Source organism: Penicillium malachiteum (genome assembly GCF_028827825.1).
Source record: "Penicillium malachiteum strain IBT 17515 chromosome Unknown utg000005l:1.0-9002435.0:326005.0-9005861.0, whole genome shotgun sequence".
Classification (NCBI taxonomy): domain Eukaryota; kingdom Fungi; phylum Ascomycota; class Eurotiomycetes; order Eurotiales; family Aspergillaceae; genus Penicillium; species Penicillium malachiteum.
Window position 1 is genome coordinate 4029007 of NW_026643099.1, and position 23876 is coordinate 4052882.

At 42.6% G+C, this 23876-nt stretch overlaps 6 protein-coding genes across 6 annotated transcripts; 4 read left to right on the forward strand and 2 right to left on the reverse strand.

Moving 5' to 3' along the window:
• Positions 1-186: 186 nt before the first annotated feature.
• N7483_011513 (uncharacterized protein) lies at positions 187-592 on the forward strand (the record flags this gene model as incomplete). Its single annotated transcript, XM_057094940.1, has 2 exons — positions 187-472; positions 510-592. The coding sequence occupies 2 exons, from the start codon at positions 187-189 to the stop codon at positions 590-592; spliced, it is 369 nt and encodes a 122-aa protein (XP_056940911.1).
• Positions 593-1078: 486 nt separating this feature from the next.
• N7483_011514 (uncharacterized protein) lies at positions 1079-1567 on the forward strand (the record flags this gene model as incomplete). The annotated part of the gene is made up of 1 exon (XM_057094941.1): positions 1079-1567. One exon carries the CDS (start codon positions 1079-1081, stop codon positions 1565-1567), a length of 489 nt encoding a protein of 162 aa, XP_056940912.1.
• Positions 1568-7189: 5622 nt separating this feature from the next.
• On the forward strand, positions 7190-7537 carry N7483_011515 (uncharacterized protein; the record flags this gene model as incomplete). Its single annotated transcript, XM_057094942.1, has 2 exons — positions 7190-7208; positions 7257-7537. The coding sequence occupies 2 exons, from the start codon at positions 7190-7192 to the stop codon at positions 7535-7537; spliced, it is 300 nt and encodes a 99-aa protein (XP_056940913.1).
• Positions 7538-9788: 2251 nt separating this feature from the next.
• N7483_011516 (uncharacterized protein) lies at positions 9789-10264 on the reverse strand (the record flags this gene model as incomplete). The annotated part of the gene is made up of 2 exons (XM_057094943.1): positions 9789-10078; positions 10171-10264. The coding sequence occupies 2 exons, from the start codon at positions 10262-10264 to the stop codon at positions 9789-9791; spliced, it is 384 nt and encodes a 127-aa protein (XP_056940914.1).
• Positions 10265-18115: 7851 nt separating this feature from the next.
• N7483_011517 (uncharacterized protein) lies at positions 18116-18604 on the reverse strand (the record flags this gene model as incomplete). The annotated part of the gene is made up of 2 exons (XM_057094944.1): positions 18116-18278; positions 18516-18604. 2 exons carry the CDS (start codon positions 18602-18604, stop codon positions 18116-18118), a joined length of 252 nt encoding a protein of 83 aa, XP_056940915.1.
• Positions 18605-20783: 2179 nt separating this feature from the next.
• Positions 20784-23006, forward strand: N7483_011518 (uncharacterized protein; the record flags this gene model as incomplete). Its single annotated transcript, XM_057094945.1, has 1 exon — positions 20784-23006. One exon carries the CDS (start codon positions 20784-20786, stop codon positions 23004-23006), a length of 2223 nt encoding a protein of 740 aa, XP_056940916.1.
• Between the last annotated feature and the right edge of the window lie 870 nt (positions 23007-23876).

Consider the following 23876-nt stretch of genomic DNA (forward strand, 5'->3'; position numbering starts at 1 on the left):
TTTCGTTGATGAGCTCATCCAAAAGTAGCAAAAGGTCTTATATTGATACAAAGCTCACCATTGCCTATTTAATAAGGATAGTATTATCCTCAATAAAACCCACCATCTCTCAAGCTCTTGAGAACATAAATAGGCCAATCACCCCCGGCACTATTCAGTAAAGATACATCCACAAAGTCCGTCCAAATGTCAGGCCAAGGAGGAATCGGCAAGAGCGGCAATTCACGCCCGAACGCACCAAATCGTCATGAAAAACTTCGAGACATGGAGGAGGCAGCGGTGAACGGGTCACTCCATCACCAAAAAACTCAATCTGCAATGCAGCAGGCGTCTGTGTCCCAGCCCAATAAAAATGTGCAGGAACCCATGGACGAAACTCCGGACCAAGCGCAGTTTGATGAACACGAAGCTTCCAGTGGTGGTACACAAGTATACAACAGCCAGGCGGTCATGCCGTCCATAGAGACGGACAGTACTCATGGGATTGAACTACAGCTAATGGAACCAAGGAATTCCGCTGAAGCTCATCAACATGAAGGACGCCCTTCACAAGCCAGAGTGGACCAACCAAGTCAAGAAGTCTCTGGACTGACACAAAAACTCCGCTGTCTAGCAGTTATTGGGCCTCTTGGTCAAAGAAGCCAGGGTGCTTTTCAAGATGAATTTTCACATCTCCCTGTAGACGGATGGGGAGTTTACAGAAAGTTGTCCTTTGTGATCCTATAACAGGGCCCGGCTTCTGCTGTCAGGTTTGTTTTCAAATATAGGGCTGGCTACATGAACAAGAAATTACCCTGCATTTCCAATGATGATTTATATATTACCTCAATCCACTACAAAGACTTTTGCGGCAGGAAATTCTTCCGATACACATGGGAGAATGTCGTCGAGATTGTTGGAGTCGCTGCCGAAGAACGGAAAACCTACGTTTCCTATAAGAAGAACGAAGAACCCAGGTTTTTGGGTGAAAATTGAATGACAAGACTTGGATGAAGCAGATTTCAACAAGGTCGTCAACGGTTATTCGTGGATTCCAGTCAAAGGCTTGGTACGGCTTTGTGGTGGGCGAGAGGCAGCGATGGCCAAAATCCAGGAGGTTTGGCACATTCAAGAGGAAGGATATCTTGAATTGGTGAAAAAGAATCCGGGAAGGCCCAACTATGAACGATCGCCCACACCATGCCCGTTGATCGTCTCCGTAAGCCCGGGCCGTCAGCGACGAGCTACTTCTCGCTTGAACACACCCGGCGTCACAGTGTCTCCGCCAGAGAGATGGGACTCTACTACTCCCGCACCTTCCCGACGTAATGGAGCGACTGGTATTGAGGATCAGCGGGACCAGCGATCCTCACTTGCTCCACCAGACCCCACTTCTGCCCCTGGTCGGCCTCGAGACTCTAATCGGATCGCGTCTTACTCTCCGGGGCCTATAATCCAAATAAATATAGAAGAATTCATGGCAAAAATGGCAAGAAAAGAAAATTGGGATCAAAAGAGTGCAGCGGAGCGGAAGATAGCGGAAGCGAGGGCCCAGGCTCTGTTTGAGATGCTTCAGGAAGGAGTGTGACCGAGAGGAGTGATCAGGGCTGAGAACCTGGCAAAGAATAAGATTTGAGTTGATTTTTGGTACTTCCATTTTTTGGTCTTCATGCGTCATTCTCTGATTGGATTTGTTCTTGGACTTGGATTTCAGAGGGGAAGTATACACACAGGCGATGTAGGTGATTAAATAGTCAAATAGTTCGTTCCAGTAGAGAATACAGTCATTCTACTAATCAGCTCATCTGTCATAAGTAGTATGGAGATTGCGATATGTGGGATAATAGGTATCTTTGCGTAGTAGCAATGCATACTTAATCTACAAAAATGATCGAATATGCAGGCTTCAGTGGGCTTGTCTGAGCCGATTTTATTCTACAATAAAGGCGTACCCGATGTACTGTCTTTGAAGTTTAATGAGCAACGGATCGGATAAGTGAAGAGCTTCGGGCTCATCGGTATATTCCTGGAAAAGACAGAGCTCCTGGGGCCTCTGCGTCACTCAGCTTATATACGTATCAATGAGATTGAATATAAGTCCTAGGTTCGCCAAGTATTCTACGTCCTTCTTTGCACATTGGCACATGTCATTCTAAAAGCCTCGCTGCCAAAATACTTCATCAACTACCAATCAAACTTTGATACATATCTGTATTCTAAATAGAAGATCATTATGGTATCGCATCAAGTCTCAACAACATGGAAACTCCAAAGTGCTCCTGTAGGTCATTGATCAGATTTTTCCCTCCATTCCTGCGAAGAAGCTGTGAAATACTAAGTTTGCACCACATATTATGATAAAATCGCACATTTTCGATTCCTTAAGATGTGTCAAATACTGTCATTCCTTCAGGATCTCAGTGTGCTCTTTCAATATTACAATGTACTCAGTATGTTTAAGATATGGTTTCTGATTTCTTGACTGTACTGTAGTGGACGGACAACGTTTGATGATTTTCTGAGCCGTCATGTCCTTAATAAACCAAATTGAGGATGACTCGACCTTTTTGGTCCCTGCTGAGTATAACCGTGCAATGTTGTCTCAAAATACCTTCCACCGAAAACCAGATGTGCGGCATTGGTAAAGTGGCTATCTTGTCGAGAATTGTTGCTTCAGAAATCAAAATCATCGATACAAAATCAAGCCACGCATACCACAACTGGAGCCGCCACTATCTGAATAACAGCTTTTCCTCCCTCATACGCCACATTTGCAACAAACAAAACAGGAACAGCAGCGGTCAACACAATAGCACCAGCTCTAAGCTTCAAACCCTTAGCCAGTTTTTCTTGAGTTTCTTTCCTCTTCCCCGCCCTGTATGGAATGGCGTCTCTTGCTTAGGTATGGCTTTTGGTACAGACACTAGGAAATCGTGTTCTCGGGGCTTTAGTATGGATATGTGGGGAGAGGTCTTTGGAAGAGGATCTCTAGCGCGCTCTGTATAGGGTGGGGTGAGCTAATCCTGTAGTCCTGGCATTTTGTTTTGCTTAAGTTTTTGCTTTTGTGGTTGTTTGATGAATAACAGATGGCGTGGTGAGATCGGAAAGGTCGAGGGTTTATCCCGCTATTTATAGGCTCTAGAATTTCAACAGGAAGCGGACATTGCTTCCCAAAGAAGCAGGGGCAGTAATGAAAACGGTTAATGTCGTTCAAGTTTGCGTGTTTCTCATTGACCTATGTGGCAAAACCACGATCCCCTTGCAGGAAGGTGAGAGTGAAACTGAGATAAATTTCAATTGGCTCCACATCGCAATCTATGTCCTTGCGAGCATCATTGGCGCGGGGCTGTGGTTTCAGAGATTGAGAATCTATAGGAGTTTGGATGTTTGGTCGCTGACCAAAAATTGTGCCTTTGTGGCCAGATGGCGAAATGATCAGACCCAAGCATCCCCGATCCATCACAAGTAGGCACTGGGCTCCTGGGACTGCTCAGCGGTCTCATTGTCATTTTCTTCTGTCACCCTATTAAGATGCCAGATTCTAGCAAAATATTCTGACAAAGCGTCCTGTGATTTGTCTCCAGGACCAGTGGAGCCTCTCGCGGTGTGTTATGACTGACACCCCATCTTGCAATAGATTGCTTCTCATGATTGGGAGGGGTTGAGCTGTCAGACTACGCTAATTCAACAAACAACACTTGAAAGTGGCAATGAGTTTTTCGATCTCATATTCCCAGGATCAAAAAGCTTCTAGAACCCACATTTGTCAGTTCTGTTTGCGCATCAAGAAATCGATTTAAATTCACGATTGATTAAATGCTCCACGTGCTTTCTCAACTTTATTATTCTCCAAATACTGTACCCTCAGCGAATACTGTTTAGTTCATGGACTTCCAGCCAAGCTGCTTGACAGGTTTGTTCATATCTTGACAAGGTTTTCTTACTCAGTCTATGTTTCGTACAGTACATATGTATCAGATGGTGTTTCTATAGAGAAAGCAACTTTCTAGATGGTGACGAAATAATAGTTCTTGATACAGTAGTTTTCGAAATTAGTTTTACCTCTACACCTTCTTTGATTGATTCATAAACTCTTTGCTGAAACACACTAGTCTTGAAGTAGTATAGTGGCTGATCAACCATCCCTAGACCGCTTCACAAAGTAAACATTGTATTTTGCATGACATAAGTAACCGTTTGGAAATGTATTTTACACGAAACTTCTATATAGTACGTCCCGAAACTGATGCAACCACCTATATGTACTCTTTGAGTGATGCTGTCTAACGAGGCTCATATATTAACCCCGCCTTTCGTTCTCTCCCATCTCTCCATTAGAAAATCGGACAAGCCTACCATGGTTAGTGTACATAATTCACGGAACCGTCGGGCTGATTGCATTGACGCCTCATGGCGCCTACTTCGACCTCACTGCCCCTCCTCGATAATATTTGGATTTTCCCACGCCACCGTATTAATCCACCATATTCTTATCTAGTTCACTCATTTCCAGACAACTTATAAGATTATCACTATGTTGCTGAATGTAACTTCCTTAGGCAGCGGGCATAATCCGGCTACGCAAACCATCCCGGAAGCCGACGTTATTTAGTGGAATATAGAAGATTTCTACGCTCAATGTCCATTCTACGACGGGATTCATTGACTTTGAGGCAGCGAAACCTTCCACAATGGATGGTGACCACCATTGTCCTTTATTTGGTATATGCAAAGATGCGATATTGTAAGATAAATCCAGATAGTGACGCAGATATCAGAATGTAAAGGAAATTGGTTTACTATAAAAGGATAATCAGAGAAATTCATGCACGGACTTAGAGTAGTCACCGATTGTACAATGACGCTATAGGCCGTCCAGCGAAAGGCCCTGAGAAATTCCAGGACGATAGGAAAAGTTGACGAGCCTTGGAGGGGAAGACCAAGGGTACAGGGTAGCGGTTTTTGATTTGGAGATACCAAAATCCTTACGCCTACAGTTTTCGGCCACTTGGTGGCACCGCTCTACCTTAGCGCGCAGTGCGAAAAACTACTACGTACCTAGTGGCTTGCTGACCACCGTGAGCTATTGTAAGAGCCAACGTCAAACTTATTTCTATCTTAGCTACACTCTACCTTACATATGCTCACTCAGTTGCTGTTTTTATGTCCCTTGGTTTTATTACTATCTCAGCTGCACGTTTAGCGCTGTGTTACACCAGATATGAAACATATCTACTAATCCACTTATGCTGTGGCAGTGATGCGTTTGTCCTCAGGAGGTATAGGTGCTGCTTTGTTTGGAGCGGGGTAGCCTTTCTCCCAGAAAATTGTTCATAAGCCCATTCAAGGCCATATTTCGATCAAATTCCAAGTTCTCAGCGCAAGCTTTTGACATCATTATCATTCTAGAATTACACAACCGGCACTCAGTTTCAAAATGCCACGCAAGGGATGCAAAGCTGCGAAATTATGGTCGCTACACCCAGAGCTTCACGACGACGTAGCTCAGTTATTAGACAAGGAAGGGCTTCAAATAGACTTCTTTGACGCCGATGACGAGGAAAGTAACATTTAGGAACGGGACACAAACGTAATGGGTCGATTTATATGCCAAAACAGCGGATGTTACTCCAGTGGTTGGTCGAGCAAAAAAGTCGCGATTACGATTCGCATGTACTCTCTACCGCGATATAATGCACGAGTATATCATCAGCGATACAGAAATTGTAGAGTAGTTGGTCGGTTAGTCCTGGATACCGGGTGCTATACGGAGAGAGTGATATACTGGCTGAAAAAGTGGAATGGAATTGAGGTACTGCCGCCCAGGTTTTCTGCCAGAGCAGAGGACTGTACGATAGTGAGTTGTGTGAAGGGTGTAGAGTTGGTCATTGCCCTAACTCGAATGGGGATTTAGTATTGGTGCTAGCGAGGTAAGTTTGGTACTAAGAGTTCTTATATAGTAATTAACTCTTCTAGGTTGTCTATCTGAGCGCTCTAAGGCATCCCATTCTTGGTACGCAGGCTATCCTCGATCTGAAAATCCTTGGACCAATTATCCAGACCAAGTGGCCACAGCTTTGAGATGAAACTACCAGAGTCGACACTTCAACAAGATTGATCAGCAACCAAGTGTTACTCCTTGATCCCTGGTTTCTGGTGTATATTTGGGGAGCAAAAAGCAAAACAGGACAAGCGGCTGGGAATAGGCGATCGTGCCAGATCATCAAAACAGTGATTCTATGCATCTCTATGGAAAATTACAGTATTATTACACTAGCCCAATAATTATGGTATTGCTATTACGGTACATTTTTGCCGACACTATAAACGCGGTGATCAAAAGCAGATTAGTACTAGCATTTCGGATCCTTCTTTCCGGGAATTAAGTTAAAAGAGTTTTTGGTAAAGCTGATTTCGAAACCTACTGTAACCCACCTCACTTTTATAGCAGCATCACCTTGACAGCACATGCCGGGCGTCGGAACGTATGCCCAGTGGCGGGCTTCTGATAAAACATGCGAGACAGTTCACAGGCATTGTCAGAACACTTTGCTAGAATCCAGTATCTGAATAGGGCATGGGATGAGAATCACAGTCAGACCTTGCTTCCTAGCACTCCCAGGAGCCTGAGGCCTGCTTGCGGGGGTGCTAGAATGCTATAATGTTTGTTTCCTGCCTGATTTGTCCAAACCGGTGGGTTGGAGATTGGGAGGTATAGCAATGTGCAGGCTGGATTGAATAAACCGTCATTTATGAGGTAATTGCCACAGATGATGGGTCTTTGCATACGCATGCTTTGAGAAACTACCGGAAGCCATTCTTGCTCCTGGGAGCACGTGTGGAGCTCAGCCTACTTCGTAACGTACCCATCTCCCCTTTCGACCAGCGATTCCGATGCCTCATAGATGAGGTTGAAAGACGATATAGAGGGCTAGGCGGCCACAGCATTTCATTTAGTCTTGGGATAAAGTCTTGAATCCAAAATGTAAAATGTGGAATGTGTTGATTGATCACCGAGTTTATTTTCAGTGGCGGTGATTCATCAATGTTTGGTGAGGCCGAACGTTGAACCATGAGAACGAAACCAGAAAAGAATAACTCACAAAAATCACTTTTAACCTTCATAAAAATGATATAAATTCGCTTTGCTTCTTGCAAATTGTTTCTTGTGTGAGCTCTGAGATCGAATTGCCAGCACCTGAGCAACACCATGGAATATGTTTGGAATGGTTCGTATGGCCTGCCTCTGTGACTTATTTTTGTTGATAACCCATTAGAAAATGATTTTGATCTCGATCTCCACCAGATTTGGGAAGAGTCTGATCTACCAGCACCGCCTCCGTGCCTCGCGACAGAGTTTGACGAGACCAAGCCCGAAAGCCCGCATGCGGAAAAGACCATGCACATCGCGTGCAAGATCCCACTGTGGAATGCTTATTCTACTCCAACAACAAGAGCAATCATGCTTTCCGGTGGATGGGGCCGAGCCCACTGCTTCTCTCGACAAAGCCCGAGGATATCTTCGTCTACATTTCAGCCTTCTTGTCAGAGGAAATAGGCTGGTTGGAAGTTTGCCTTGCACAGCTGGATCTATTTACCAGAGGCGTGGTGGACGAGCATCTGTTCTTCATCCCTCGGATAGAAACAGCGTCCTGGAAGTCTCAGCACATACGACAAGAGATACTTGGCATTGTATTGTAATATTATACCTATTGTAGTTAGACTACCACTGACCCGGTATTTTTCCGTATTCCATGACACTGGTGACTATACGGATAAAAATAGGCCTTGTATTCCGTTGTGCGGGCTTTCTGCGATCTGCGGTAGAAGATCTAGAACACTCCTTGCAAACTAAGCAAACAATGTCGCTGGTCTGCCCACCGCTGCATCTTCAATTCTCACGATCAGTCAATTCCTCTATGTCAGGTAAAATCTGGCGGATGGGGAAAGGACATAAGCAGATTGGAGAAAAAAAGAACAGAACTGGTGCGGTATATTTTTCACGTGTTCGTTATCTGCCCTAGTCAAACTTGCAGTCCTGACTGATTCCATCACCTGTTGAACCTGGACGTTGATTCTTCGCTTTCCCATCAAGCTAAAGGAAGGTGATGAAAGCTTTCAATTTTGATAGCTGCTCTCCAAATCCTATGGTGGCAGGCTTTGCATTGATTCTTAGGTTGCCAGCTCAGCTCTCTCCGGCTGGAGGCCCAGTGCCTATATTGGATAACAGTGAAGCTTGTCTCGTAATTCAAAGTATGTCTTTTCAAGGTAGATAGGTAACTCTTCCTGACTTTCAACCGAATCAATCAAGTTTCCTGGCCAACCGAATGGAGTTTTCGAGTGCGTGAACAAAATACTGAGTTTCTCGATTGACAACTCTTCGTATTCCTTGCATCCATCCTGTGGGAGGACTCTAATTTGAGAAACTGTGGTGCCAACGATCAAGCTCATGAGCTCTGTGACAAAAGAAGGGCTCAATTCCATTCCGCTCAATGCTCGACAGAAAATTCTCCCACTCGCTTTGGCTTAAGATTTTGCGATTTCCTGAACGGCTTGGCGGCGCTCATTCGGCGCAAGAAAGTTGCTTGTTAACCAACCCAGGGCTCTTGTGCTTTTCATCGAGAAGGCTGCGTTGAGTAGGTTGATTTTTGCAAAGGATCCGTCCGGCACATAGCTTTCTTCGAAGAGATCTTACATAACTGGTGTAGGGTCAAGACCTTTACCAACAGAGGACTCAATGTACCCAATTGTGGCCATAAGACACCGAGTATAAAGCTGCTCATGCCTAGTATAGCTAGAGAGCAGGATCATTTTCAGAGTTTGAAAAGCTTCCTTCGGCAAATCGGCTAGCTGACAGTCATCCACATATAGCTTCTCATAAGAGTGCATATCGAAGAAAGGTATGTAGCTTTGCCTTTCTTTAATTGATGAGGACACAAGTTCAATATAAGGGCAAGTCAGGTGAGAAGGAGTTTGAATGATTCTGGCAGTTTTAGGTCGTTGAAAGTCTAGATTTCCACGGCTGCAAGAGAAAAGTGCACGGATTGCTAGGCCAAATCAACCTTTTATAGCAATTTTCTTGGACGTAACCCGGGAAAGAACATTCTACCTCGTTCCCAATCGGTCACCCTCTCCTTTTCTCTATACATTTCCAAAAAGAATTGTCCCTGATTCACGTACAGGAGACTGTGGAACCTCCAAGTTACTTAAACCTCAAAAAGGGACCTTTTTGGGTGCCAATGATTACTAGAGAAAAACTACAAATCTCCCTCAGAATCAGTCTTCGCCCTTAAGAGTCATCCATATAAAGCTTAAAATAAAACGGATTTAGTTCATGTAGCATCTTTCTAGAAATCTATGATTTTGACAATCCATACACTCTCGGGTAGTAGGTAATCCAGAAATTCTGCATAGAACTAGCACGGTTGAGATATTCCCAATTTTCTTTTTAAACTAAGATTAACTACTGAGCTCCATGGCTTCGGCCTAGGGTCAGGATTTTGACCATCATAATGTATAGTACTAATTATCCTACACATATGCAATTGACGCATGATGTAAAGCTTAGAAGTACATATATACTATTTGCTTGTACATACTATACTATGTAGTACATACAAATATAACTCAGAGCTAGGTCCTGGCCAGCCCTTCATACCAAGATTGGTCAAATAGACTTACCAGGTTCAGGGCTGGGGCTATCAAGCTGACAGGCTCGGAAGATGAGTGATACAATTCCATGCACCAAAAGAACTCACCCTCTGAGCACGTGCCAATTAGCATTGGGTAGAGTCTTGCCACCTTGGCTCTCACTTAGCGTCCTGTGTTTCCAGTAATCCAAAATTTCCCTTCCAATCCAAAAGTATCACAAGCTGGGCAAAAGCAGTTTTTGAGGAGCTGGGAACTCCTATATTCTTGAGCATATCGATCAGATGGCTGTGAATCTCCCTTAACATGCTGGTATATTGATTTGCAGAAAATCTAGGATCAGTCGAAAGGACGAGCTGGATCTCTGCAAGTTGGAAACGACAACTCTCTCGGTGGAGAAACTGCTTGCAAGCTTTGCTAAGTTCATCGTCGATCGGAATAAATGCTTCGTCTACAACAATAGAATGGTTAGCTAGAATGAGGATTTCTGTATGGCTGGTTGTTGAGGTAACACAAGATAAAGGCATCTTGAATGGCTCTTACCAGATGAGACAGCTAGGAAAGCACTAGGATTTTCGGGTAAATCTCCAACCCATGCAGCTATGCAGCAGAGCTCAACTTTCAAAGCCACAAACATATCTACTGAAAATTTCTCCTTCAGAACGTGTCTAATTTCTTCAAAGCAGAACCTGTTTGTATCACGTGGGAATAATTCATAGCAGGCGGCGGTCAGTTGACAGTGAACCGGGATAAAGCTGTGCTCGTCACTAGTCCCCGAGACTATCAATATGACATCGAATTCTAGGTTGAGTCAACATGGTCCACGGGTATAGTCCAGAGTTATATATCCCGAGTTAATTTTTCATACGTCCATCCATCTTCCATATACCCGGAATTTTGTCCGCCTCTTGGTATAGCAACATCGAAAAGGTATCCATTTGAAATTTCGCTAGTAAGCTTGAAGGTTTAACTTGAAGCCCTGGATTTCTCTTCAATCTTTAGTCTCAGTCAGGACACTCTTTGAAAATATATAGCTCGAATCCCGAGGTCACTGGCACCAAACTCTCAAATATGACCAGTTGACTTTACCTAGTGAGGTGGGGAACGTAGTGGTGTGTAGTCAAAATACACGCGTAGAGATAACCATAATATGCATCAACAAATACCACCAAACCATGTACTAGGTGTAGCCTGAGAGACTAACCCCTAGGGTCAAGTGAAAGAGGTGTAGAAGTGTGTATTCCTACTCGTGTCCTGCGCCACTATTATGGTACGGTATTGTACATGAAGACATCTTTGGTGTACCGCGGTCACGTGTAGTGGGAAGAGACTTCTTCCCCACTACACTAGGTAGGTCACATATAAAACGCGACCTATACAACACTTGAGATTTCTTTTTCGTCCATTTTCTTTTAGAGAGATAGCCCACAGCTGGGCTCAGTTGGAAAGGTAGTTATACTTCATTGATAAGTTGAATGATATGAATCAGCAAATCTATCATGTCAAGAGTGGTGATAGACTTTTCTCTCAGTAGCTCTCCTATATAGGCCAACCTCTCATCATACCTAGGCACCCATACTAGTGTAGTATTATCTTACCCTTGCCTAGGTATAGTATCATAAAGTCACTTTCTCATAACTGGAATCATGCTGGGCCGCCTCCGGTCCATTCAATGCGGCGTATTTGGCGGCTCTGATCTTTTGTGAAAGATCGCGGATTTGGCCATCCCGGAATTGAACCTTCTTGTGGATTGACATCTCATTGAAATGATCCGGTGTATTGCTGTGCTAGGTCTTGGACTCGTGCTTCCTTTCGGGACAGAAGCGAAACTGGCATTTTTGGGGTATCGTGGGATTCGTCTTGAAAAAGTGGATTCGGCCTTTTTAAAACGCGAGGTGGAGCTTTGATTGCAAAGCTGAGATGGAGTCTCGCTCCGTTGAGATTGGTTTCTGAGTTCATGATTGAGAAAGAGTGAAGGTGGATGGAGGTCTCTCAATCAGAAGGGATTCATACCTTATATCAGATAAAACAACTTGAAGTGCGGGAAGCGTTTGATTTAGAATTGTGTATTTCAACCCGCTCTGGACTAACTAGGGAAGAGAGAAACGCTCTACGCGATGCATCCAAACTTCAAAGGGTGCATAGGTTGATTCGGCTTCAATGGATCAAACCATCTAGGCACTAACAGAATTCTAGCTATACCGGGATGACCCGTAAGCGTACCTTTAATTGGGAGATGCATAGGACTTTGTGAAAAATTTCGGACCTATAAGAGCTGGAAATCTTGTATGTACAACCTCAGAACATAACATAAGGAAAATACAATTTAGTCAATTTCAATGTAATATGTATAGGAACACTGTTCCCTACTACACTAGGTAGAGTCTCCCATCGCCTGATACAGCTTAAATGCCAGACGGACTACCAAGCACTTAGTTTCCTTCATACTCCATTCATGCCCATTCCCCCCATCAGCATAGGCCTTCATAAGTTGCTCCTTAGTTTTCTATTCACTCTCTGGCGTGGAAGGTATGGATACTTGATTGTGGTCGCAGATAAAGATAAATAGGAGTGTTGTGACGGCTTTGCTCGGCTTCATGGTGTTATTATTGAGCACTGTACTAGTTATGCATTTGTCATGGAACGCTGTCACTCCATACACATTCCTTGCTTTTTCAAGTGGAGACTCCTCTGTCTCCATTTTAGTCATCTCCAGATCTTGTGACATTATGCTTTCGCTCTCGTCACTGGCTTTTTTTATAACCATGATTCCTGAGAAGCATCGATCAAATGATGGGAGCCATTTGATCTCGATGAGGGGATGTCGAGTGAGCTTGGTAGGAATCTTGATTGCTTTGTTAAAGCCCTCGGCGATCAAGAGAGAAGCTTCGCTGAAGTTTTGTTCGATATCTGAGTAATCTGAGGACTGCCTTCGCTTGAAGACAGTTGAGTAAATTGAAACATTGCTCATTGAGGGGGAAGGAGTCTCTCTTATAATTCTTCCTCTTGTTCAGTGTACTCTCCTTAAAATTTCCATATGCTAAGCAAAAAAGGATACTCAGACTTATTTACCAAACTAGACTTATCTTAGGAATTCAATAAGCAGGGTATTTGAGTTAATTAAAACTTATGGTCAGCATTTCCTAAGATCCCTCCCTTTTTCAATACATAGGGGAGTCTTTGAAAAATGTGAACAATTAATACCTTAATGTCTAACAGCAACTTGAAACTAATTAAGAAACCACTCAGGCTCTTTTTGAGATGTTTTCATTCATTATTCCAATGAAAAGGTCAAGATCTCTCAAAACAGGAAGCAATTTAGATAACAAAAACTTGAGCTCGATGACTAGAAGTGTCAAACAAATCATGAAGCTCTTTAATAGATCCCTCCTTAGAGATTCTATAAAAACTAGGTGTTGAAAGACTAATAACCCATTTTCCAGTAGCTCTGCCATTAGAATAGGTTGGCTTCAATCCATCCAGGATTACTTCTTGGTAGGGTTTTCCTGCTTGATCTCTGGTGATACCAAGAGCAGCCTGACCTTCGAGTTGGTACTCATCCAGTATATCCTAAGGTATCAAAACTCTATGATGTATAGCAATTACCAGACCAGTTAAGTACTAATAATCAGTATAGGCTGGTCCAGACTTATATTATTACCATATAACTTCTTAGACGTTCCTTCCAAAATCGGCTTGTAGTGTATAGTAGGGCAAATTTATGGCTATAAATAGATAAAGATAGGCTGTCGGTATAGGCTGACTAGGGTTAAGCCACATAAATCTCTCTATACATTCTTTACGAAGCTTAGGTAACGGATTTGCAAAAAATCCATCGGAATCAGTAAGAACCAGGACTATCACATCAGCAATTGACTTAAGTTTTAACAGGTAGAGAAAGGTATTCTTACTTTCTGGAATTTGCTATAACATGAAACAGTCTATTTTATATTGAGAGCAGGGTGACCGATGTATTCTTGTTTGTAAGAAATGATCCAACTTTATATATCCTTTTCCTTTATCTCATCCGATATCTTATCCTGTTTGAAAATCCTTTTGAGATATAAAGAGCAGACAAGGATAAAAATAATGATATACTAAGCCACAATTATCCAGAGAATCCAAATCACGTGGTTGTCAAGAAAGTCCCAACTTGAAATCAACATCTTAAGTCGATGATTTTTTGTCTAGATGATGTATTAATGGCACCAGGCGCAAAATAGCAAATTTCAGGATACTAGTTATCCTATATATACTATCTCTGGAATCTCTGGATTTTTATTCATGTGGGTTTATATGTATATATATATATATATGGATCTACTATGATTCAGATATTTCTTCTTATATTCAACCTTTTCTAGTAGTTCAAAAGCTTGAATGATATTACTGTATAGGTATTCCTATTGGTTAGGAATATATGTAGAGATTATAATAAACATATATTCGAACTTAAAGAAGAAATTGAATACTACTATTAATATTCAAGAAGAGCTTTCATACATTCATAAACTTCGATCCCCAATATATCAGATTTATTTCGGAGTTCTGTCACAAGCTCCTTTCCTTTGGAATATTCAAGAATACCTGCAATTTATAGGCGTATAAACAGGGAAGGCTCACATCCATATTCAAGAAGCCTCAACACAAGAAGAGTATATTATAGCTTTTTTGTTCCTTCTTCGTCGATATTGCACCTTAAGTCTAGCAATTCTTCGGTCAACATCAGAGGTGCATATCCTATTTTATTCAGAAGAAACCTCCTCACAGCTGATAATGATGGAGAGCTTGAGGATTCTAGCTTGAAACACTCGATAATATACTCTTTGACAGATTTATAGTTAATGACAATCAAATTGCCCTCCTCCTTAGTAGCTGCAAGTGTCAATTAGTCAACTTCAATCTTATATAGGATGAACGTATATACACCAAATCTGTAAGAAACTTTCCAGGCGATCATGGTCGTTAACATAAGACATCTTTAAGTACTTTACTTTAACTTATACACCTAGTGTTAAAAATTTAGACTTATGAGCATTTAGAAACAGCGAAACATATTTTTTATAGTAAGTAGCATCTAGGGGATTTTGAGCTGGTCTCTGCTGGATCTCTGAGCAGGTATAATATAAAAGTAGAAGAAGTCATCCAGATCAAAGTAGCTATACCACCAGACTAGCTTCGCCACTTTATAGAAGTACTTAATTTCAAGTTACTATATATTAGTTCATCTTATAAACGCCATAGAAATCTAAAAATATCTAATGACTATCAAACATAACTCTTTCTTACAGTAAGACTTAGTAAAAGATCCTAGCTCTAGTAAAAGAATTTTAAATAAAAGAATAAACAACAAGACTATTAGGATATTATTTATCATTCTCTTATAGCCATATAATCCAGGGTGTTCTTATCCAGGTCCTATATAAGAACTTTGTCTCTTTTCATCTCTTCCAATTTTTATTCAATATATTCATCTATTAAGTCATACTCCTCTGGTTATAAGAGATTAAATCTCTCCTTCTATATATCGTAGAAACGACTGGTATAACTTTGCCTTCTAGGCCAAAAGAATCGCTGGTCAATCTTCTGCCAGTATATTCTGTTAAATGCAAAACCATCTCTTACAGCCAAAAAAAATATAACGATATAGTATTAAATATAGTAGCCGCCAGTAGTAGTTATAGCTTTAGAAATATCTTAAGCTAAATAAGCTTATTTATATATAGAAGAATAGTAAGACAAAAACTATAGCATTCACAAATCTTAACGCTTGTCGGTAAGTTTAGTCAAGTGCGATATATAAAATATTGATTACCAAGCCCTGGGATATTATTTGAGCTTTTCTGATGTGGATTATCTCTCTAAAGACTAATTTATCTGCTTTGGATATTTTTTTCTTTCGTAATAGCTCCGATATTACCCGTAGATCAGGATTTGTTAAATTACAAAAAGTACGAGCAGAGATTTTGATTCGAGAGACTGTAAGTAAAATTAGCCATATGCCTGACCTATAGAAACAACCCCCTATCTGATTGTGAGTGATTTTCATTTATATTTAAAGCAAGAACCTCCAGCCACTCTTACTAAATATTGCGGAAGACACTTTTTGGTAAGGCATAAAGGCCCTTTTTATAATATATCTTAACGCTAACTAAATCGTTAAGATAGAGAAGTTTAGGCGGAAGTATTGCTAAATATTTATCTTCCAGGGACAGATTCGCCTAAAAATTGATCAGCACTGCCTTTAACTGGTTATTTTCCATCTCTCCAGGCCAGAACAGTGGAGATTTCGCCAGAAATGAAGATAAAGTATCTATACGATCATGATTACCCTAAGTGTTAATAGACTAGTGGTTTTCTATATTGGATATTATCGAAAAGTAGAAACAGAGAAATACAATATATACCCTGCTTCCCATCCGTCGTTTTGGTCGATTATAGTATTCTTGCTATAGGCCGAATTTTGCTAGCTCCGAGGGGCTCTATATAAGAACAGCCAGAAGATAGTTTAACTATATCCAAAGCTCTATAGTTAATATTGATGGAAGCAAACTTATACTTATCAAGCAATCTTATGATATAAAAATACGTCGCCTCTTCCGGAAAAAATTAGACTGCTATTACGGTTCGGTCTATATGATAATATTAGGTAGCTTATTTCCTTTTTTAACACTAGATATAGTTATGTAGAGATAACTTAGTATTAAAATGGCTTAAGATATAGTATAATTAATAGGTATAACAAATCTAGGAACCCGGTAAGATAATACTAGGCTTATACTATTTATCTTAATAATAAAATTAGCTGATAGGGTCTAATATGATCTTAAATAAGTGTTATATTAATAGAGGTTTGACGATTATGGAGAACACTATCAGGTGAAGAATACAGTAAGCCAGAGGAATAGATCAAAATATTTTGCACCTAACTCAGAAGAGGCTAAGGAGCGTTGAGATAAGTATTAGACTCTAGGAATTCCATCTAACTTAGGAAGTATAATTTCCCTCCTGTGGTATGCCGACCAAAATCTAACAATATTCTGTGATAGAGTATTTCTAAGAGCTTTTATCTCATCTAGTAGAGTACTCGCACCCCCCTCATTCACCAGATAGTCACACTTATCAAATACTTCAGGAAAGCGGACCTCTTTAAGGTCAAGAACAGTCACATTACCGCTGGTGGTAAACATAAAATTAACAATTTTTTGATCCTAGTAAACAGCGCCGCATTTGGTTAATAAATCGAATACCTCTCTTAACAAAACTTCCAAAGTATTGTAATCGATATGGTTATCAAGGTTAGATGCAAGGTCATATAGAGATAAGCCACCTTCGTCTGAAAGAACCAGGGCCGGGTATCTGTTATAGATTACTTGGCTATAGAGCTTTGGTATAACACATCCTTAAAGCTCTAAGAGTTTTTCATAAGCTACTCGCTTATCTTAGAAGCAATTTTCCCATCCATCCTTCTGTTGCTTTATGATAACTGTATTTACATGCGGTGGAATTGGCGATTGATATAAACCAGACTCAAGTTCAAGGCGGTATACTGTGCGCCGGATCTTGAGTAAATCGATCCTTCTCGCAAAGAGGGGTTGATGATTGAGAAACAGGATCTATAGCTATGAGTAGGTTGTATTACTTTGTGGTATCTGTCTTACCTCCGAGTGGCTTGTAAGGGGTGAGGTTGAAGTCATTAAGGATGTATCAATGAAAACACAACACTAGGTATGGGCGGTTACGTTGCGAATAAATAGAGCTTCAGTCCGCATTAATCAGGTGATATGGGAATCGGCAAGGGGTAAGAGGCACGTACACCGCCTGCTGACATTAACGCTCCCAGGCGGCCAGCCACTCAGACAAAAACAAGTAAATGCGATCCATGCTAACCTTGTAAACTCATGTCCTGATTATTCAAGCTTGACATGGTGACTGCTTAATCAATTTTGTTTTTCCCGTGCCCTGACTACGACTTTACTAAAAACACAAATCTTAAATAGACTGTATAATACTGAAGGATTTCCTGTCCCCTTGAAATACCACGGCGACTAAACAATTTCTCATCCTCCTTCCCCTCATCCTTTCCGTTTTTACACATGGTTAGGCTTATTTTGTAATATATATGGAATATGTTTGGAAAAACTGTATTTTTAGCCCCTTAGAACAAAGTGTGCGTGATATAGTACGGGTCTCAGACAATTTGTAGGTAAAAAAAAGAAAAAAAAAACAAGAATTTGACTTCACATGAAAGAAAGGAACAAGACGCAGTAAATATATCCATGGATGACATCTGCAGGCATATAGGCGGCGAATGTAGAGTTATCCTAGGGGGTGGGTAGTAAGGAAACAATTCCGGGTGTCATTAGCAATTGTCCGGTCTTGGTCAACCCATAGTTACCCAGTACCCGATTATTAAGACCATCCCTCGTCGATCTTCTGTACGCGTGATTCGGAATACACGTCTCAGACGTGGATGATGACGGAAGAGTCAACCAGCTGCATCAATCCATTTTGGACGTCCTGAGTACCATGAATAGTGTCGCTCGTAGCCGTCGATGATGTCCAGGTCCAAAGATCTCGGGATTGGGGGATTGTGGGTTCGGTCCACGTCCAGTGTGGCGGAACGGCGCATCCAACCTTCTGCAGCCTGCCTATACAGGCTGTACTGTATAGTACACGGATTTTCTGTATACGGATCAGGTTCTCGAGGAATTACGCAGCAGTCCACTTCGCAATTTGGCTCCTTAAGGTGATCTCGATCTGATGCACGAAATCGAAGGATAAGGGCATTATTCATATCGAATGCAAAGACATGAGTGCACTTGTATTGAAATGCATACCTTGACGTGGTTAACAGGGCTCATAAACAAAGATCAGTAGATACTTACGCCCTAAGTTCTTTGCCAAGACGAAGAGTTTTTGATCTCGGGCGAGTTTCACTTGCGGACTCCAAGTTGGCAAGATGCTCTAGAGCCATGTTGGAAGTTGATCCAGTATGCCGAATGACAGCTGCTGCCGCTTTGAAGTTTTTTCATACTCCTCAAGTGCAACAGCAGCATATGTTGAATAAGCGACCGATCGAGCTCAGCCAAGCTTGAATGCCTCCAGTTTCATACTCAAGTGTAACAGCAACCCCTGTTTAACAAGCGACGGATAGAGCTTAGCCAATTAAATACCTGATTCCTTGAATCAGATCTAACATGAGGTTGATTTAAAGTTGCATCATGATTATATTTTATCGTCTTTAAGTATCTTGGAACTAATCCATTTCAATAAATACTACTATCAACTTGTGTAGCTAGGTATATTTTAAAATACTAGTAGATGTCACCTTAAGCTAGACCTGGTCCGATCAAGTGTTCTGTAAAAAATTAATTATGCGCTAGAAGTCCTTATATGTTTATTCCACTCCGACTTTGATGGACTGTCTTGTCGCGAAAGGGACGGCTTTGAGAGTATGAGGGGAGGTTGACCGCGATGCCGAGGTTTACTATGTCCTACAGTGTGCCCAAGGATCGGCAGTTCTAATGTTCCTCAAAACTGCTGACCTTTCCGTAGACTTTTCTAAGTATGTATATTCCGCTATTGGGTATTAAAAATCTAGAGTCATAGCTCCTCTAAGTGTTACAAAGTATAGATTGAACTGTTAAAGCAGGTGATTTGTGCGGTCCCGTGCAACTGCATTTTCAGGAATAACAATAATCCGCCGGTATGTCAAATCGGTGACATGTGACAGACTAACCAATTTCAGATGCAAGCATTGCTTGGGACCAAGAATAGGTGGTTCCCCTAGGAGCAGTCATGCATTAACCGACGAACTGAAGAGTGAAAGACTAGTACCAACCTATGATTTCATCGGAAGATACAGAGTGTTCAACGACGCTCTTGCTGCACTGAAGAAAGGGCTGATTACCTGCTTTCCCTCAGTGCACCCCTAATCGTGGTGAGCCAAAATGCCGTTGAAGGTGGGTTTTGTAGAAGAGATTTGTGCTGAGATTATTCATATAGTCTAAAGTAGGCGCATGTATCCTGATATGATCGGGCATGATGGGAGCAAAAGTATCGGTCCATGGCTTGCTAGAAAGTGCTGAGGAAGACTCATTGAATAACGGGCGTGGCGTGAATGTTTGTAAAAGATCGACAACTCGCAGTGACATCTTCGGCGAAAAGAACTCGAAACACAGTGTTCTAGAGGTGAAGTGGCTTTGCAGGGGAAGGATAATGGACACGTCAGCACTCTGCCCAGGTGGATGAGAAGGAGGGGAAGGCTACATTCGCATTGGTCTGTATGCGGGTACAAAACAGTACCTAAATAATATTCAGGCTATTCAGGTTGTGAGCCTGAATATGGCCTGAACGCCCTGAATAGTAGGGCGGCAAGGGCAGTTTCCCGGACAAATCAAAAAAAGCTGGTGAGCACAAACATACAACAGTCAGGATTCGCATGTGGTCACCCACCATACTACTAACTGACCGGCGTGTGGCTTAAACGCGGACAGTAGTCTGGTGGGTGCCGCCGGGGTGAGAAAAGGGTGAGCGCTGCTTTAGCTCTACGTCATCGGGGGTGAGAAGGGGTGATGACCGGGTGAGAATAACCCCTGCGTCGTGTGACCCCGCACCGACTCTTTCAGGTGAGCTGAAGCTGGAATATAATTGGTCCATGTGCCTCTCACTGAAACAACGGGTCTCATAGTATCTGCACTTCGCCACAGTTCGAAGCGATATACCGGAAGGGTATATACTGATCCAGCAAATGTGCTGCGCCATGCCACACCACTATGATCCGATAACGTAATCCACGGTTGAACGGATCACTCCGAACACCATACTAAATATGATTTTTTGTAACTCCATATCTCAACGTTCAAGATAGATCGTATAGTCCTAAGGTAGCTTAGTGCTAAAAATATTATACTAGGTATTTAAGCATAAAAAGTGCTTGACACAAAAGATCGCGATCGATCCCAGCGAACTTGCATAAGCGGCAGAATCCACACCGCCTATGCCTATCTCAATAGCTTATCCGTCCCCGTTGTAAGGTGCACTGGCCGGACCATCTCATTTACACGTATGATTGATACCATCAGCACCCTCTATATCATGCATGTATAAGGTCACTACTACTCCCCTCGATCATATGATGATACAATGATGCAATGGCCGACAACAGTTCTCCCGATTACAAAAGTCTCTATCTACAAGAGAAAGAGAGACGAGAACAAGCCGAAGCGCGACAGAAGCAAGCCGAAGCGCGACAGAAGCAAGCCGAAGATGAAGCTGGAATAGAGAAAGAGCGTAACCGATCGCTAACCTTCATGGAACTCATACGCCATGGCCATGACCTACTCTCAAGACCGCTTAGAATCAGAACACCCTCTCGCTCGACTACAGGGACAATACCTCCTCCTACCGGAAAGTACTGCCCGGTGCGACTAGAACCATGGACAAATTGCGCACTTGAACAGCAAGAAATCTACGATGCTGTATGCAAATACCTCCAGCCAACCAAGGAAGCCCCGTCACGGTTACCTACGTCCTTGATCACCCTTGAAGCTGATGCCCGACGATTTTGCCTCGACCCAATGCACAGCGAACAGAGCGTCGAGAGCTACGAGCGAATTGCAGTAGAAGGTCATGTCCGCGATATAGTCGCGGAGCTATGCAAAATTGATGCTGCCCGTAACGACTTTAGCCTCGGTGATGGAATCTGGTTCGACAATCACAAGAACTCTCTTGATCATGATGAATGTGTAGAAGCGGATTTACATCAATCATCAAGTATACACAATCCAAAACCTGATCAGTTCTGTATCCATCGGGTTAATGGGAATACCTCTACCCTCCTTACCACAGTTGAATACAAGCCACCTCACAAGCTTCCCACTGAAGCCCTTCGTATAGGGCTTCGACCAATGGACTTATGGAGGGAATTGGTTTGTTCAAAAAAAATACCACAGGAAGAAGCAAGCAAATTGAAGTACAACATTGAAAAACTTGCCTGCTCCGCTCTTGTCCAAGAGTATCATGTAATGATCCAGGAAGGTCTTCAGTATTCTTGGTTAACGAACGGGATTGCTCGTGTCCTTCTTCGCATTCCTTACGACGAACCTGGTACATTACAATATTTTTTCTGTGACCCAAACGGAGAATTGAAGGGCGAAATCCGACAAAATTTTCAAGAGCCAAAAACCTCAATTGCACGCGTCCTTTGTCTTTGCCTAATGGCATTTCGTGCGCCTCTACGTGACCATGAATGGAGAAATAACGCACGCTCGAAGCTCCCTCTCTGGACAACCAGTTTCGACCATACTCGTTCTCAGATTCCTAGTCTAGAACTACAGCAACTGCCTTTACACTCCGATAGTACTGATTATGCCAGCCCTGAATCAACTGTGGATCCAAGTCCCGACTATCAAGCGGGTCCTTATCCACTAGATCACCCAACAAAAAAAGGTCGCCGAGCTACGAGATCTCAAGCTGGGTGTGCGCTCCCAACTACGCGGTACCGCTCGCAATCACCAGACTCTTCCGGCTCTGAGCCGAATCAAGCCCCCGGGCGTAAACGAGGCTTCAATCAAGTTGGGTCTTCGCCATCTGCCCAACAAACGGCACGTGAAAATCGTACCAGACATAGCCAGGGAAGCCAGTCCCGCGATGCGCAATTTTGTACACAAAGATGTTTACTTGGGCTACAGAATGGCCATATTCTAGACGAGTCTTGTCCAAACGCAACGCTTCATCGCCAGGGTACAGGTGACCTAAAACACCCTATCACTGCAGACGAATTAATGCATTCATTAAAAGCGCAATTGGATGAGAACATTGATCGTTGTGTATCACTTGGAAGTTGCGGGCAGTCTGGAGCGCCGTTCAAACTAACCTGCGCCATATATGGCTACACCGTCATTGGAAAGGGAACCACGTCGTCCTTATGGAGAGAAGTCTCCCGCGAAGCACAGGCGTACCGAATTTTGCAGAAGGCTCAAGCATCTGCTGTACCTGTCTTCCTCGGTGCAATCAATCTAGCGAAAATTTACTTTCTTCATGGGGCTGGAGATATTCGCCACATGCTTGTCATGGCCTGGGGAGGCGAAAGCATAGCAACGATGGAACTGAAGCCATGGCTTCGTAAAGAAATTCATAAATCGGAGAATGAAATCAAAGCTTTGGGGATTATCCATGAGGATCTTTGGTGTGGCATTGATGAGGGCCTTCGGTCTGGCAATATTCTCTGGAACGAGGAACTCAGGCGGGCGCTGATAATTGACTTTCACCGCTGTACATTAAAACGTCGGTCAATTCAAAAAAGGCCACAACCAGCGAAGAGGCGGCCGTATCAGACAGAGTCGGCGTATTCCAAGCGTTTACGAGTTTTGTGAGTGGCGGTGTTGATCAACGATATACTATGACAACAGCCAGAGAATCGGATTGGCCAGGGATGGAGAATGATTAAAGCTGTGTTAAGACGCATAATAGGAATCAAAGATAGTGACAATATTTTGGAGCTAAGGATCCCTCAATTTGGCAAATAGCTTAATCTCATACGCGAGAAATGCACCGTTCTATATAGCAATATTTCTTGATCAGCTAACCCAAATCAAACCACCCCGCGTGCGATTTCTTAGTCGGTAAAGGAAACCGATGTCATTTAGATAGCTGGCATAGTTTTTATGAATGTTCGGACAAATTCCGCAACTGGGAGAATACCTTTATTATTCTGAAATTAAAATAGATGAACTCCATGGAGCGCTTGGACACAATGCTAGATGCAAATTCTTCACGAAGCATCGATCTTTCGAAACGTTGTATTGTACACATGACTTATAGATAACACCACCGCCTGTCATTCGGATATATATATTTCCGTTTCCGTACGGCACCATTTTCGGTGCCCGCGTTTCACCCCGCTCAATGGTTCAAGTATTGTTATATAACCCGCCGTGTTGATTTTCGTCAAATCTATCGACCAAAAGATTATATTTTGGGTCCGTGATTCTCTTCTCCCAACCTTCATTATACTAACGTTTCCACGTTAAACAGCCAGTCCCTCACTTCAGTTGGCCCGGCCGCAATGCCTTAAGACGACGATCAGTCCAGAAGATAAGATAGTCAGAATCTGGGATCTAGCCACTGGCCAGAGCATGTTTACTCTTAAGGGGCATAGCGATTTAGTCAATTCAGTCACCTGGTCATATGAGGGGGGGCCAACTTGCATCAGCATCGAGGGATAAGATAGTCAGGATCTGGGA